Source organism: Peromyscus leucopus, chromosome 8b (assembly GCF_004664715.2).
Source record: "Peromyscus leucopus breed LL Stock chromosome 8b, UCI_PerLeu_2.1, whole genome shotgun sequence".
Lineage (NCBI taxonomy): Eukaryota > Metazoa > Chordata > Mammalia > Rodentia > Cricetidae > Peromyscus > Peromyscus leucopus.
Window position 1 is genome coordinate 52,608,010 of NC_051086.1, and position 14,261 is coordinate 52,622,270.

General features: G+C 52.1%; 2 protein-coding genes across 2 annotated transcripts; both read right to left on the reverse strand.

The window, feature by feature from the left end:
• Positions 1-443: 443 nt before the first annotated feature.
• On the reverse strand, positions 444-10,057 carry Senp3 (SUMO specific peptidase 3). The gene is made up of 11 exons (XM_037201063.1): positions 9,717-10,057; positions 8,208-8,918; positions 7,123-7,362; positions 6,918-7,029; positions 6,430-6,577; positions 6,263-6,310; positions 5,286-5,363; positions 1,807-1,944; positions 1,526-1,609; positions 1,352-1,402; positions 444-953 (listed from the first exon to the last, which is right to left on the reverse strand). The coding sequence occupies exons 2-11, from the start codon at positions 8,905-8,907 to the stop codon at positions 843-845; spliced, it is 1,710 nt and encodes a 569-aa protein (XP_037056958.1). The 5' UTR covers positions 8,908-8,918; positions 9,717-10,057; the 3' UTR covers positions 444-842.
• Positions 10,058-10,993: 936 nt separating this feature from the next.
• Positions 10,994-14,130, reverse strand: Tnfsf13 (TNF superfamily member 13). The gene is made up of 6 exons (XM_028869462.2): positions 13,076-14,130; positions 12,677-12,755; positions 12,493-12,540; positions 12,226-12,344; positions 11,865-12,003; positions 10,994-11,316 (listed from the first exon to the last, which is right to left on the reverse strand). The coding sequence occupies exons 1-6, from the start codon at positions 13,307-13,309 to the stop codon at positions 11,207-11,209; spliced, it is 729 nt and encodes a 242-aa protein (XP_028725295.1). The 5' UTR covers positions 13,310-14,130; the 3' UTR covers positions 10,994-11,206.
• Positions 14,131-14,261: the final 131 nt, after the last annotated feature.

The following is a 14,261-nucleotide window of genomic DNA, read 5'->3' on the forward strand; positions in this document are numbered from 1 at the left end:
ACAGGTTTCTACAGGACTCAAGTTTTATTCTCCCGTTCAGTACAGACTGGTGTTCACAGTGCAGCGGGAACGATAGAACCAGTGTCGATACCCCAGGGGGCAGAAAGTTTCCCTAGCTGGAGGGAAAAAGAATGGAACCCATTTCTGGGCTAAAAGGTATGCTGTCAGGGTACTTGGCCCACTCCATCAGTGGTTCTTTTAGGGTCTGTTCCCCGCACTCTCAGGCTCCCTTTATTTTTGAGGCTTAATTCCTCTTCTTCTGGCCCTCTGCCACGCTGGCTGCCCCGGAGATTTGTTTGGATGATGAAGTATTGGCACATATAGAAAGCCGGCTTTTGAGATCTTAAGACCTGAAAACGGGGCAGCTAACAGCACTAGCTGGAAGGCCTGAGATAGAGCACATCCGCTATTTTAAGGCCCCTCAAGGAATACCACCACTTATGTATCTTCAAAGGATCCTTTATTGACCAGAGCAGGACCGTGGCATTTTTATATATATATTTATATAAAAAAAAAGTTTGAACATCTGGCAGGCAGTAATCCCTTTGCCCGCCCACCACCCCCACAGTTTTCCTGCCCCCTGAACATGGAAGGAGGAATGGATGCTCCATCTAGGTCACAAGGCAACATTCCTCTAGAGAGGGAGACAAGGACTCTTATGTGGCCACTCCCTTCCCGTCAGAAATCAACATTCTTGCAAAGAGAACAAAATACAGAAATCAAAACATTTAAATATGAAAATCCAAAGGGAATTGGGTGGGGAGAGGAAAGGGACTGGAGTTTCTGGGGAAGGGTCTCCCTTGTCCCTGCCCATTAGTGGCTGGGGGTCTGGGGTCCGAGGCTCACACAGTGAGTTTGCAGTGACACAGCTCCTTGTAGATCTGGCGTCGAAGTTTGGGCATGTCCTGCTGGGTGAAGCTGAATGGCTGCGACAGGGCCAGGTGCTTGCAGTACTGGGTGTTAACAAAGCAGGCTGTGAGAACCATTGACTGAGCACACCTCCCAAGTCAGGGCCTGTGCTACACATTTCACAGAAACCCATTTCTCATCCAGACTGGCATTAGTGTCTGGGGTTGAAAAACTTCATATTTGGTCCAGTCTTCAGGTGGGAGAAAGTACACTGAGTTGGGGGAGGATGTTGGGAAGCCTCTCTATCAGGACCAAAGCCAGAGAACCAGTCCCAACTCTGGATGGAGAGAGGTCTGGAGAACACCGATGAAATCAGGGTTTCTGTGCTCTAACACAAAGGTACAACCTGCTCTACAATCTGGCAGAACCAAATGAGGCACGAACTACCAACAACCCCTAAGCCACTGACTCGAGCTGAGGAGGCGGCCTCATCACTGCTTACCTGTAACACGAAGGCACCACAGTCGCTGTCATTGTTCTGCCTGGCCACATTCTAGGGAAGAGAAAGCAAGAACCTGTCGTTCACTTGGAGACTCGCAGAGGCTATGAATTCACTTTCTGCCTCCTCTCCACTACCCTCACCATTACACTAGTCCACTTCCCTCTGGAAACTCACCATTTTGAAGTAACCTTTCCAGCCCTGGTGGAAATCCAGTCGGTCTTTTTTTACAGCCTCTGCCTGCAGATACTTGGCAATATGCTATGTGGGCAGGGAAAAAGAAAGTGATACTTTCATCATTTACCAGCCGAATGCAGAGTATACTGGTGGCAAACACCATGCCCACGGACGGCCCTCTTCTGACTCCAAGCCCACAGTTCTTCCTGAAATGGCTTGTTCCCAGATTGCCCTACATCTTTATCTTTACTACTTGGTTTCCCACAACCTCGTCCTCAAACCTTAGGGCAGCGGCGGTTTAGAGTGCGCTGTGAGTCAAAATAGGTGATGGTGCGCCGCCTTACATCAACCGAGATAAGGGACCAGTGTACCTCCAGATGGATGGGGATTAGCAGTAGTTCCTTATTGAAGATGTCCACCTGAAGAGAGAGTGCTGGAGGTCAGAAACAACAGAAAACTCTGCTGACTACAATGAGGATTCTAAAGAGAGAATATGGAACAGGCAAAGGAGTCATAAAATACATATCCTAGATTGTGAGAGAAGGCTCAGTTTCAGAAGTTAATACTTATTTTGGGGGGGTGGGGGATGAGGGAAGGAAGCAGTGCTTGGTATACAATGCAGGGTCTCCTACATGATAAGCAAGCACTTTACGACTGTATTACATCCTACCCTGTTGCTGAGATTCTCTGTGTATGTGTTATGTGTGCCACGCATATGGAGGCCAGAGGTCTGACAGCGTCCTTCCTGAGTGTTGACCTTTTGTTTAAGACAGGGTCCCTCACTGACGTAGGACACAATGAGTAAGCTTGGCAGGCTGGACAGCAAGTCCCAGGAACCCTCTTATCTCCACTTCCACAGGATTGATATTACCGCTATAGGTGGCCTGGATTTTTTAGGTAGGAATCAAACTCAAGTCCTCGTAATCACTCTACAGGCTGAGGTATCTCCCTAGTATAGACGTTGCTTTGTGTTGATTTTTTTTTTTTTTTTTTTTTTTTGGTTTTTTTTTTTGGTTTTTTCGAGACAGGGTTTCTCTGTGTAGCTTTGCGCCTTTCCTGGGACTCACTTGGTAGCCCAGGCTGGCCTCGAACTCACAGAGATCCGCCTGGCTCTGCCTCCCGAGTGCTGGGATTAAAGGCGTGCGCCACCACCGCCCGGCGCTTTGTGTTGATTTTTTGAGACAGGGTCTCTCTACATAGCCCTGGCTGTCCTGGAACTCACTATGTAGACCTGGCTGGCCTTGAACTCAGAGATCCTCCTGCTTCTCCCTCCTTAGTACTTGGAATACAGGCATGCACCATCACACCTGGCTGATGTGGAGATATTTGATGGTGAAGAAGAAAGTTAGAAATAAGAATAGTATCAGAATATACATGTGCCTTGTAATTCCAACAGCTGGGAAGAATTAGGAGTTCAGGGCCAGCCTCTGCTACACGAGATCCTGTCTGGTGCCAGGTATTCATGCATTAAAGGAAAAAGTCTAGGTAAAAACCCAGACTCTGTAGCAGGAGAGATGGTTCACAGGTTAAAAGCACTGGCTACTCTTCCTGAGGACCTGGGTTCAATTCCCAGCACCGACATGATGGCTCACAACCATCTGTAACTTAAGTTTCCTGGATTCAATGGCTCCTTCTTGCCTCTATGGCACTGCACACATGGTGCAGACATTCATGCAGGCAGAACACTCATACACACCTTATAATAATAATTAAAGCAAAAACAAAATAGACTCAGGATTTTGGTGCCACATTGCCAGGGTTGAAATCCAGCTTCTACACTTACTGGTCCAGGTGACCATGAGCAAGCTACTTAACCTTCTATATGTTGCCTTATCTGAGGAAGAGAGCAAAAGTACCTGTCTTTATTCATTATAGGGAGTAAACCAGACACATGGTCTCAAAGAAATGCTCAGTTAATGTTTGTAGTCACCCTACCACAAATTCGTGTGTCATTCAAGACCAAAACTGCCAATTGGGCAAGCAATTGCTCAAGGCCACAGAAGTAAGCAACAGGACAGGACAGACTTACTTTTCTTTATGTTCATTATTGGGAGGAGGGGACACACATGCCATGGTATATGTGTGGAGGTCAGGGGACAAGTTGATTCTCTCCTTCTACCATGTGAGTCCCTGAGATCAAACTCAATTCATCAGGCTTGACAGCAAGTGTCTTTACCTGATGGGCCATCTCGCTGACCCAGGTATACAGAAGGCTAGGGTTTTCACTACATTGCCACTCTTGCCTCTACTGAAAGAAACGAGGCTCTGCCGGGCGGTGGTGGCGCACGCCTTTAGTCCCAGCACTTGGGAGGCAGAGCCAGGCGGATCTCTGTGAGTTCAAGGCCAGCCTGGTCTCCAAAGCGAGTTCCAGGAACGGCGCAAAACTGCACAGTGAAACCCTGTCTCGAAAAACCAAAAAAAAAGAAAGAAAGAAACAGAGAGAGAGAGAGAGAGAAAGAAGGAAGGAAGGAAGGAAGGAAGGAAGGAAGGAAGGAAGGAAGGAAGGAAGGAAGGAAGGAAGGAAGAAAGAAGAAAGAAACGAGGCTCACCAGGTCCGAGTAAAGTTGAGCACAAAAATTACAACTGGAGCTAGGGCTAGGGCGGTAGTCCAGTGGTGAGTGCTGCACAGCTGTAGTTCTAGCTATTTTTTTTTTTGGGGGGGGGGGGGGGAGGCAGGGAGACAGAGGTAGGGAGGTAGTGTTAGGTGACAGGAGGCAGGCCGGCAAATGGGTGTTAGAACCAATGTTCCTTTGTCGCTGTAGAGATTTCCAGGCCTTTCAGATTGGGCAAATAAACCTACAGAAATTCTGGAATCCACCGCAAACCTTCTCCTGTCCCAATTTTTCCTGTTACTTAAGCCCCAAACTCAGGTATTATCCTCCACTGCTCTCCTCATCTCCCACATGCAACCTGCCAGAAAAGTCTACTGGTTCTACACGTCCAACGTAGAGGAATCCCCTGCCATCTCTCCCTCTGGCACTCCAGTCCAGCGACTTCACTGGGCCTCCCTTCCCCTTCCATCCCATCACGGAACAGGAGCAGCACACATGAAGCATTCTAGTCTGCTAGGGCTGGTTAAGACGGCTCAACAGGGAAAGGTCTCCCCAAGCATCACTACCTGAGTTTGAGCTCTGGAACCCACATAATGGAAGGAAAGAACTGATTCTTGTAAACTGTCTTCTGACCTCCACATGCCTACCATGGCACACACATCCACACGGTAGAAATGCAATCAATTTTAAAACGTCTTCTCAGCGTACCCAGAGTAACATCTACCTTTGTCAGCTTGCCTTACATGCTCACAATCTTCTCTATCATTCTACCTTAGTCACCGTGTTCCAAGCATATTCTTCTTCTAGCTGGGTCTCAAACACTTGCTGTTCCTTTTGCTTAGAGCACTGGTTCCCAGACTACACATGGTGACTCCTATCATTCAGATACAGAAGGCCTTACTAAGCCCAGTAAGACCTCTTCCCAACCTAAAGTACCTCTTACTCTTACGATGTCCCATTCATTACTGTTTTAATATGTTCACAGCACTTTATGACTCGCTGAGATTTAACTTACCCTCATCCCATCAAGGCAAGATCATTTCCTTATTTAATATTGTACCCTTAGTTCCTACAATAGTGCCTGGCACACAAGGTATTTAATATTTAGCAGAATGATGACCAGGGTTGGGGAAAGGGCTCAAAGAAAGCAAAACTCTTAAAACATTAAGACAAGGTGCTGTACAAGTAGTTGTGAACTCATGACTCACATTTTTGGTCCACCTTTTCACCCCATCATAACCCTTGGTACGGAGTTTGTCATAGAAGAAACTGTTGAAGAAATGCACCTGTGCCAAAGAGACAAAAGAGCCGGGTAGAATTCAAAGACTTCAGAGCTGCCCACAAAGTTCCCTGCCACGCTCCCAACCCACAGGCCAGTTGCTAACGGCCTAAGTGAATGGCTGCAACAACTACCACTCTAATTTACTTAATAGGAAAGTGGAGCTGTGGTTTTGTTTGCTTTCTTTTCTTCTTTTTGTTTTTTTGGTTGGAGACAGGGTTTCTCTCACAGCTTTGGTTGTCCTGGAACTCACTTTGTAGAACAGGCTGACCTTGAAGTCACAGAGATTCCCTGCTTCTGCCTCCTGAGTGCTGAGATTAAAGGTATGGGCCACCACTACCCGACATGGAAATGTTTTTAACTTTCTCTTACAGATAATTTCCTGTCTCAATTATTGGGGGTAACTAAAACACTAAAGATTTGCTTATAGATTTAAAATAAATCAGCCAGGGGTGGTGACGCACACCTTTAATCCCAGCACTCGGGAGGCAGAAGCAGGGAATCTCTGTGACTTCAAGGCCAGCCTGAGCTACAAAGTGAGTTCCAGGAAAGGAACAAAGCTATACAGAGAAACCCTGTCATGAAAAACAAAAAAATAAATAAACCGATTACCACTTACTCCTCCTCCTCGCAAAACACAGACCCTAGTTATATAAAATGGAAGAGATGAAAGGGTATGTAAAAACTTGCTAAGAATTACAAAAGTTCTGGGAATTAAAGAATCTGTTTCGTGCCAGGTGGTGGCAGAGGCCTTTAATAGTATTAAAGCACTGGGGAAGTAGAGGTACATGGATCTCTGGGTTCAAGGCCAACTTGGTCTGCATTTCAAGTTCCAGGAAAACCAGAGCTACACAAAAAAACCCTGGATCAAAAAGAAAAGAAAAAAAAAAATCTGGTTGGACCTACCTTTTCAGGGACTGTGTCCATGACCAGGTCTCCATACATGTTCATCACCTGGGGAAAAAAAAGAGGAAAGTAACTTGCTCTGGAGGGTGTGGCATGGGTACAGGGTCCCCCCCATGCAAAGGCTCCACTCTCCAAAGGCCTCTTCAAGCCCTTCATCTTCCTCTTACCTGGTCATTGAGCCAGTTCTGTCCATATAAGGTCCCCAAGTCATCCATGGTGAGCACATGTCTTTTGTAGGACACCCGGAAGCCCCGCACCATGGCATTGCCTGGCATTCGCTGGTAGGACTGGATCAACTGCAGTACCAGACTCTTCCTGAATAGGACAAAGGTTTGCAGCTCATACAAGAGCTAATAGGGATGGGCAGACAGAAATGCCCACGGCTGTCTAGAGTAAGATTCCAAACCAACTGTTCTTTCTTGTCACAAGTCCTTCAGAGGGTCTCCCGCTCCCCAGAAAGAGGAAAGATCAGGCATAAACTTTTCAGTGTCTCACGGCATCCTAAAGAAGTTCCTCCCAATTGTCTCACAGGCTCGGCACTCCGTCTGCGCCCCCCCCCCCTCACAGCTGTAGCTTTTCTACCCCACATACACCCTGAGGAGGAAAAACACCCTCCCTCCCTAAGGTCCCAGCCCCACTTCAAAGGGCACCTCACCTGGAGGGTGTGGAAAACTCCTGTTGGAAGATGTCCTCCAACTTCTCTACAACTTCATCAGTGCTGAGGGGGATGAGGCTACCATAGGTCTGCAGGAATTCATCTAAGATGCCTGAATAGAGGTAGGAGAGAAGAGCAGGGTGAGGCCTTTAGACTCTGATCTAGGAGCTGGCCAAAATGAGACTGAAGTCCTCTAAAGGCTTACTCTGCACGCAGGTCACATGTTCCTCCCGCAGGGGGCTATGCTGGCCTGCTTTCTCCTCAGGCCGCTCTGCCTCTTCCACAGGGCCCAAGTCAGAGCCCTGAAAAAGTTCCTGAGCCACATTGTCCCCAATGCTGCACACATTGCTGATGAGTATGCTGGCATCAGGGGGTGCCAGGCTGCGCTCCCCTTCAGGACCAGATAGTCCCCCAAAACCATTAGGCAGAGTACATGAGAGGAGGCCTGTAAAGCATGGAAAAAGGATAGGAATGAGAAATCAGCCCAAGGGAAAAAACTGCTACATACAAATACGAGCACAGAACAGACTGAAGCAGGACCTAGCAATATAAACCTTATGGAACGCAAACCCCTAAAGCCTAACGTAAGGACGACCGGAGTTTACAGAAGGAAAGAGAGTAGTAATTCCCAGTCACAAGCAGGAGGAAAGCAGACAGCTGGGGTTCAGAGAGATTTCAAAAATACCCGCCACCAATACATGCCTAACCCCCAATGAAGTACAGTGTAAAGAAGACTCATTAATAAGGACGATAAAGTATTAGGCTAGAGTTTGCCAAAGAGGAAATATTCTAAATAAAAATATTAAAGTCTACAGATGATTTATCCTACTTGTAGAGCTCACATTCCACAAGCTCAGTGAGTAATCTGTGGAGATGTGCATAAGCCTTAATCCAAGAGGAAGGCGGCTTTGGAATGGACAACACTGATTTTCCTAAACCATGGCGCCCTTTGTCATCTGTACTGAAGACCACAGGACAGCTACTTAAGGGTCTGTTCCCTCTCCCTGTGTTCCAGGCATCATTCCTGCTCAAAATTAGATTTCCCCCACTCCCACAGAACAGGAGCTTTCTTTGCAGGCCAGGCCAGGCCTTGATCCACTGTTCCTGTCTTAGCCTCCCAAGTGATAGGATAACAGGTGTGTGCCAGAACCCGGCCTTTCAAATGAAGGCTTAATGAGATCATTTCTCCTGGACGCCTCACTCTGCTGTCCTTAGGCCCAGTTCTCACCACAGCCACAAACTCCTGGTGCTCCAGGCTCTTCACCCTTCCCACTCCATTTCCCACCTTACCAGAGTCGGGGTCCAGAGGAGATTTTGGGGTCCACCTTAGTCCATCTTCCTCCATGGGGGGCCCAGAGGGCACTGGTGAAGACCCTCTCATCCCGTCCTCAGCCATGAGAGCACCTAGCAGACCCAGCCGGGGTGGGGGTGGCCCCCGGGGAGAATCAAAACGACAGCAGGGTGATGGCACCTGTGGCGTTGCACCCCCTTCCTGGGGTGAGAGATGGTTCTTGGTGTGTGCCAGATTCCGCCGCCGGCCTCGGTGGCGCCCCCAAAGCTTCCAGTGGAATGTCAACGAGGTGCTTTTTGAGTAGAGCAGCATCTGGAAGGCTCTCATGGCTCGGCGCCGGCGCTGTGAGCAGGTTTTTCTATGAGAGGGTCGGAGAGGGCGAGGACGCTGGGAGGCCCCCAGGTGGCCCCATCTAGGGGGTAGCCTCCAAGCTGCTACTTCCTCCTCCTCATCTTCCTCCTCCTCCTCTTCCTCTTCTTCACTAGCTGAGGCATCAAAAGAGGGCCGAGGGGCAGGGAGGCGTCTAGTTGGCACTGTGGTCCCTGACCCAGGATCCGGTCCGAATCCACCACCTGACTTGAGCCGGGGCTTAGGGGGCAGGGGCCAACGAAGACGTTCTCGTCTGGGGTTTGAGTAAGTGGTGCCGGGTCCCGGAGGCTCAGGCCCCCAAGACCCGGTCCCTTGTATAGTCTCTTTCATCTTCCAGTACTCTGTTAAAAAAAAAAAAAAAGGTTTGAATGTCAGAATCAGTACTCCTCCTCCCTCCAAGATAACTGTTCCTCAGCATTTCCCCTCTGATTTCAGATACAAATAAAGAAAATCTAAATACTCCTAATTTCAGCTCTTCTCAGCTAACCTGGTCCACAGGGAACCCTCCAGAGCCTGTCATTGCTTCCCTCGCCCAGGGGAGAGGCAGAGGGAAATGACGAAGTGGCAGACCTGAGAGATTTCACTTCTAAGCTCCGTAGGTGAAGCCCAGTATTTCCAGGCTCCACTTTAAGGCCACTATGGGTGGGTTACTTTGCTCAGGAAAAGGGCTCCACGGGAATCCTGATATGGGTGTCTGGGAAGAAGACAACTTTCACCAGGAAAACTTTGTTCCCGAGTGGTAAGTTCCCTTTCACTCTGGAATGACATGGGGGAAGGGGGACACATACGCCTCAGGTGTGGGGAAGGGTGCTGCCAGGGTTATGGCTCAGGAAACAGAGTGATAAGAGGGGAAGATTGCGAGGAAAACTGGAAGTGAACCCAATCGCTGCTTAGCGACCGAATCAAGGCGACAGGACAGACGGAAGCGGTGGGAGCCAGGCAGCCCACCCCGTCTGCAGCCGTATCCCGGGGGACCCGACGGCTCCCCGGCCCCGGTACGGTTCTGGAACCGAGGGGCGGCTCGGCACACACGGGTCTCAAGTCCCTTACAGGGCCGCTTGGGCCCAGTTAGGTGCGAGCCAAGACCCGGCGTGGAGGAGACCCCCGAAGGGCGGGGGGAGGGGCAGGGGCGTGCTCACCGGGGCGGGGAAGCCGGCCACACGGGCCCCGGGGCGGCTGTCTCCGCCTCAGGCTTTCCGGCTCATCTTTCGGACGGCGGCGGCGGCGACCCCGCCACTCCTGATGTCTTCAGGTGGAGCCGTCTCAGTGTACACGATGCCAAGGCTCCGGGCCGCGCGCCCCGCCGCCCCGCCGCGGCCGCCTCCGGTGCGGCTTTAGCCTCCTCCACCTCCGCCTCCGCCTCCGCCACCGCCACCGCCACCCCTCCTCCTCCTCCTCCTCCTTCCCCTCCCGCGAGCCCCAGGCCCACCGCCGCTGGCGGCGCGGAATTAGGACGTCACACCCGGCGAGCGGCGCCGGCGCGGCCCGCTCCTGCCGCCCGGCCCCGCCTACCCGCGAGCGTGCGGCCCCGCCCTCGGCCGAGCCAGCCGAGCCTGCGCACAGCTGCCCGGCTCGCCGCGCGTGGCGGCCCCGCCGCGCGCCCGTTTACGCCGGCGTGTCGCGTCCGGCCTCACGTTGTACGTCGTAGCCATACGGTGCTCCCCGGTCCCCGTCCCCCCCCCCCGTCCCCCGCTGTGGCCTGAGCTTGGGTGATCCAGTGGGCTTCCCAGAGCGTGGCCAGCACGTCGGGGGGCCTACGGGCACTGGCGTGGGAGGCCTGGCGCTTGGGGAAACGGAGGCGGGGGCCGGGGGGCCGACACTCACTTTTTTTTTTTTTTCACTTTCAGCAGGGCTTGATTAAGGGGGGAGACACGGCCAGCTTGCCAGGGCGTGCAGTACATACAAACTACCCGGACACCAGTCCAGTCTTTGGTTGTTTGGTTTGTTTGAGACGGCGGGGGGGGGGGGGTCCTCAACCATGTAACCCTGGATGGCCTGGAACTCGCTTCTCAGACGAAGCCGACCTCGAACTCATACAGATCCGCCTTCCTAGCACCGGAATTAAGGACCTGAAGCACCATGCCCAGCTTGGAAGTTTACCAGGGGGATGGGCAGCATGAAAGGCAATGCAGATCGACGCACCATAAATGCGTTTTTCTAGATGATAACAAGAACTCGGACACAATAGAAGTGAAAACGGGGTTCTTGGAAATTGAAGCGGAGGGCACTCGAAGAGGCGTGGCCAAGAGCCCCGGGCTTCCCTAGCAGAGGCTGTATTCCTTCCTCAAGCTGCCGCTAGATGGTGGTGCTGTTCTGGATGCATTCCAGTGGACTCCGTCGAGTGGACAAGGCTTGGCACAGTCCACGGAAACCCCCTTAACACACACAACAAAAGAATTTGGGGCTGGGTGGGAGATAAACGCAAAATCTTGTACCTTTTTAATATCCTTTAAGTCAAAGCCCAGGGAGGGGGAGGGGGAAAGTCAGAGGGAGGGACAAGAGTCACGGATTCAAACCCAAGGAGATCCCTTCTTGACCATCTGCTTGTCCTTTGTCTGGCCAGTCCTTGCAGCCTCCAGTACGGGCCCATACTGCTCTTCTCAGTTCAGAACCCCCTCTGATAGCACGATCACAGTTTCACACACCCCAGGAAGGTTCCGTGCGGAGAAAGGCTAAGTTTTGCGTTTGCCCGTGGAATTTTGACAGTCAGAATATCCCCTTGATGTAAATGAAAGACACCTGAGGGAAAAAATGAGAGAACAGATGTTCAGTGAAACACAGGCACACGAGATCTCAGATGTTTCACACTCTGCTCCTCCTCCATTTTGATTTTATGTTTTCTTTGTGTGTGTGTGGAGGGGGGGCGGACATGGGCATGTGTGGAGATCAGAGGACAACTTGTGAGTCAATTACTTCCTCCTGCTCTGTGGGCTGTAAGATCAGACTCAGGCAGTGAAGTGTGAGGGATGGAGCAAGCACCTTCTCACTGACCCTTGTTTAATGTTTGAGACAGCCTCACACTGTACTGGAGGCTGGCCTTGAACTTCAGGCCAGCCTCCCACCTCAGCTTCCTAAGTGTTGTGATTATAGGGGTGAACCCTGTGGTTCATAGGCTCGTCCCTTTTCTCCCTGTAAGGACGTGGGCATCTTGTTCTTTATTCTTTGGATTTGCCTCTACACCCGGGTTCCCAGCTCTCTACGCAGCTCCCCGACCCGAGTCAGCTCTGCTTGAGCTGATGTGACCTGCTGTGCTCACATCAGCCCTCTACGGACCCCCTAGTTCTCACCTGCACTGTAGCAGCTATTGTAGGCCCGGTTAGGATCTGAGGGCATACTTCGGACACATCGGAATAGAGTCTCCTGTCTCCCTTGGCTTTCCCGAGATACCACCTGACCCATGGTGAACGTTACATCATGAAACAGGACCTGTCGGGGGAGGGAGAAGATGCTGAAGAAAACCAGAAATGCAAAATTCAGTCCTGGGAGGCCTCGGGAGCCCTGATAAGGAGCCAGGCAGTAAGGAGGGTTCTTCTAAGTGTGGGGTGAACAGAGGGACCAGGGGAACCCTCAGTATGAGGTCCATAAGAAAGAAGGTGACAAGCCAGCCTCCATGTCCACATGGTGGCCTCAGGGCTTGTCTGGGGTTACCTGGCTATAGAGCAGATAAATTCCAGTGTCCCAGACTCGGACAATGTATCCTTGGGCCTCCAGGCCTCTCCCACGCCGCAGAGCTGGTTGCCATATCACCTCGGTCACATCAGAGTCCACTGGAGGTGAGGATCGTGGCAGGTCAGCATTCTTTACACTCAGATACATGAGCGCCCCCACTTTTTCTTTCTAGAATTCTCTTGGCCCCAGCTCCACAGTTCCTGGTTGGTGCCCTCCCACAATGCCATTATTTAAAATAGTGCTCACCCTTGGAGGTAATGTTAACAGGAACAAGATGCAGGATTGAGTGCTTCTCTAAGGAGAGAAGGAGGAAACAGTGGTGTTGACCTGCCCCTGGAGTCCACCCTCCGCCCTCACCTCAGCTCTGGTCGGGCATTCCCCAGGCTTCCGGATCACCTCCCGCCCCCACTGAAGCCCAGGGCTCACTCACTCCTGTGCCTCGGGGTGAACACTGCTCTTCGCCTCCTAGACCTCGCCTCATCCTTCCAGGCTTCCAGGACATCGGGACTCTGCTCGGGAAAGAGGGTCATTTAACTAAAGACACAAGGGTCTCAGACAGCCTTCATTCCCAGCTCTCCCCAACACGAGGAATAGCTCAGATTTCTGCACCTGTCCTAGGCCCCTGCTCTGGGCACTGACTCCCTTCCAGGGTGTTCTTGGTACAAGAAGTATCAATCTTTAACAGTCTATTTTCCTGGAATGGCTGTTCCCTTAACTTCCGAATCCAGGGCTGCCTCTTGCACCCACTTGAAATTTTGCAGACTGAGAGGCCCTGAGACCCCTCTGCCATTCCTCCGTCACCCCAAGACTCCCCTCTCCCCTTACTCACCTGTTTCCAGAGGCTCTGCCATGGACATTCTCCCCGCTTCTGGGAAGGGGCTCCGCCCCGCTGCTGCAGCCGGCTCACCTCCCTCCTCAGACTTTGCAGCTCTGTCTGTTGGAGCAGTAGCGCCACAGCACAGGTCACAGCCCCCAGGACCGCCCCCCAACTCAACCAGAGAGCAACCGAGAGGGCCGGCTCTCGGACCGAGCCCCCCATGTTACCTGGAGATGAGGCTGGCATGAGCTGGGGATGCTGCCCACAGCCGTGGTCTCAGAAATGAGGTGGCCAGGAGGTGGCAGGGAGGGTGGGAATACAGGCAAGCACAGAAGGGAAGAGCGCAGTTACGCAAGGGAGAAATAAAAAGGAACTGGAGAATAAAAAGGAGAGAGGAAGAAAGCAGACTCGGGGTGCTGTTAGCACCCCTGGCCCCCCCCTGTAGAGCTGGTGTCACTCTGCCCCCCACCCCAACTCCCAGCCTCGGGAGAATTTGGTGCCAATGGTCTAGGAAGGACAGCGCGGCCTGTGACACCCAGAAGGAGCGGCCAGCATTCAGGAGCCCAGGGACGGCCCCTGAGCTGGAGGAGGGAAGGTCGGTTGGTTATGGGGCATGGTGCCAGGAGCAGGCAAGGGGTATAAACTGGGCAGCATTGAGGTTTTGAAGGTGAGTGGGGCAGAGCCTCTGACTCAGGCCTGGACGGGATCTCTCAGGAGGCTCGTTAGGGGTGACTGGAGATGAAAAAAAAGGGGTTGAGGGGCCAGCAGGGAAGAGAACCCGGGACAAGAAACTGGCAGGGTGCTGGGGTTAAGGCTGGGCCTGGTGTGCTGGAACCAGGCCTGTGCTACTCCCTGTGCTGAACTTGGCAAGCTGGACTTCCTGTTTCCCAAGAAGAGTTCTTACATAAGGCTCTCCGGACAAAGAGACAAAAGAAAAGAGCCCCAAGCCCCCCAGCCACTGCGGCGCTCCCCAGGCCCAGGGGCCCGGCTCGAGCGCGTGGCCCCTGCAGTCCTTCCCATGGCTCTGAGCCCCTTTCCAGGCTAACTGCCACCCCATCTCCTCCTGGCGAGGGCCTGTGCCAGCACCTGCTGAACTGCTGAGCCTTCTAAGGCCGCCAACAGGAAGGGCTCCTGCTCCTCCCAGTCAGGGATTCCCCCTGCAGGAGGAAGTCCGCCTGTTAGGGAAATGAGACCGCTT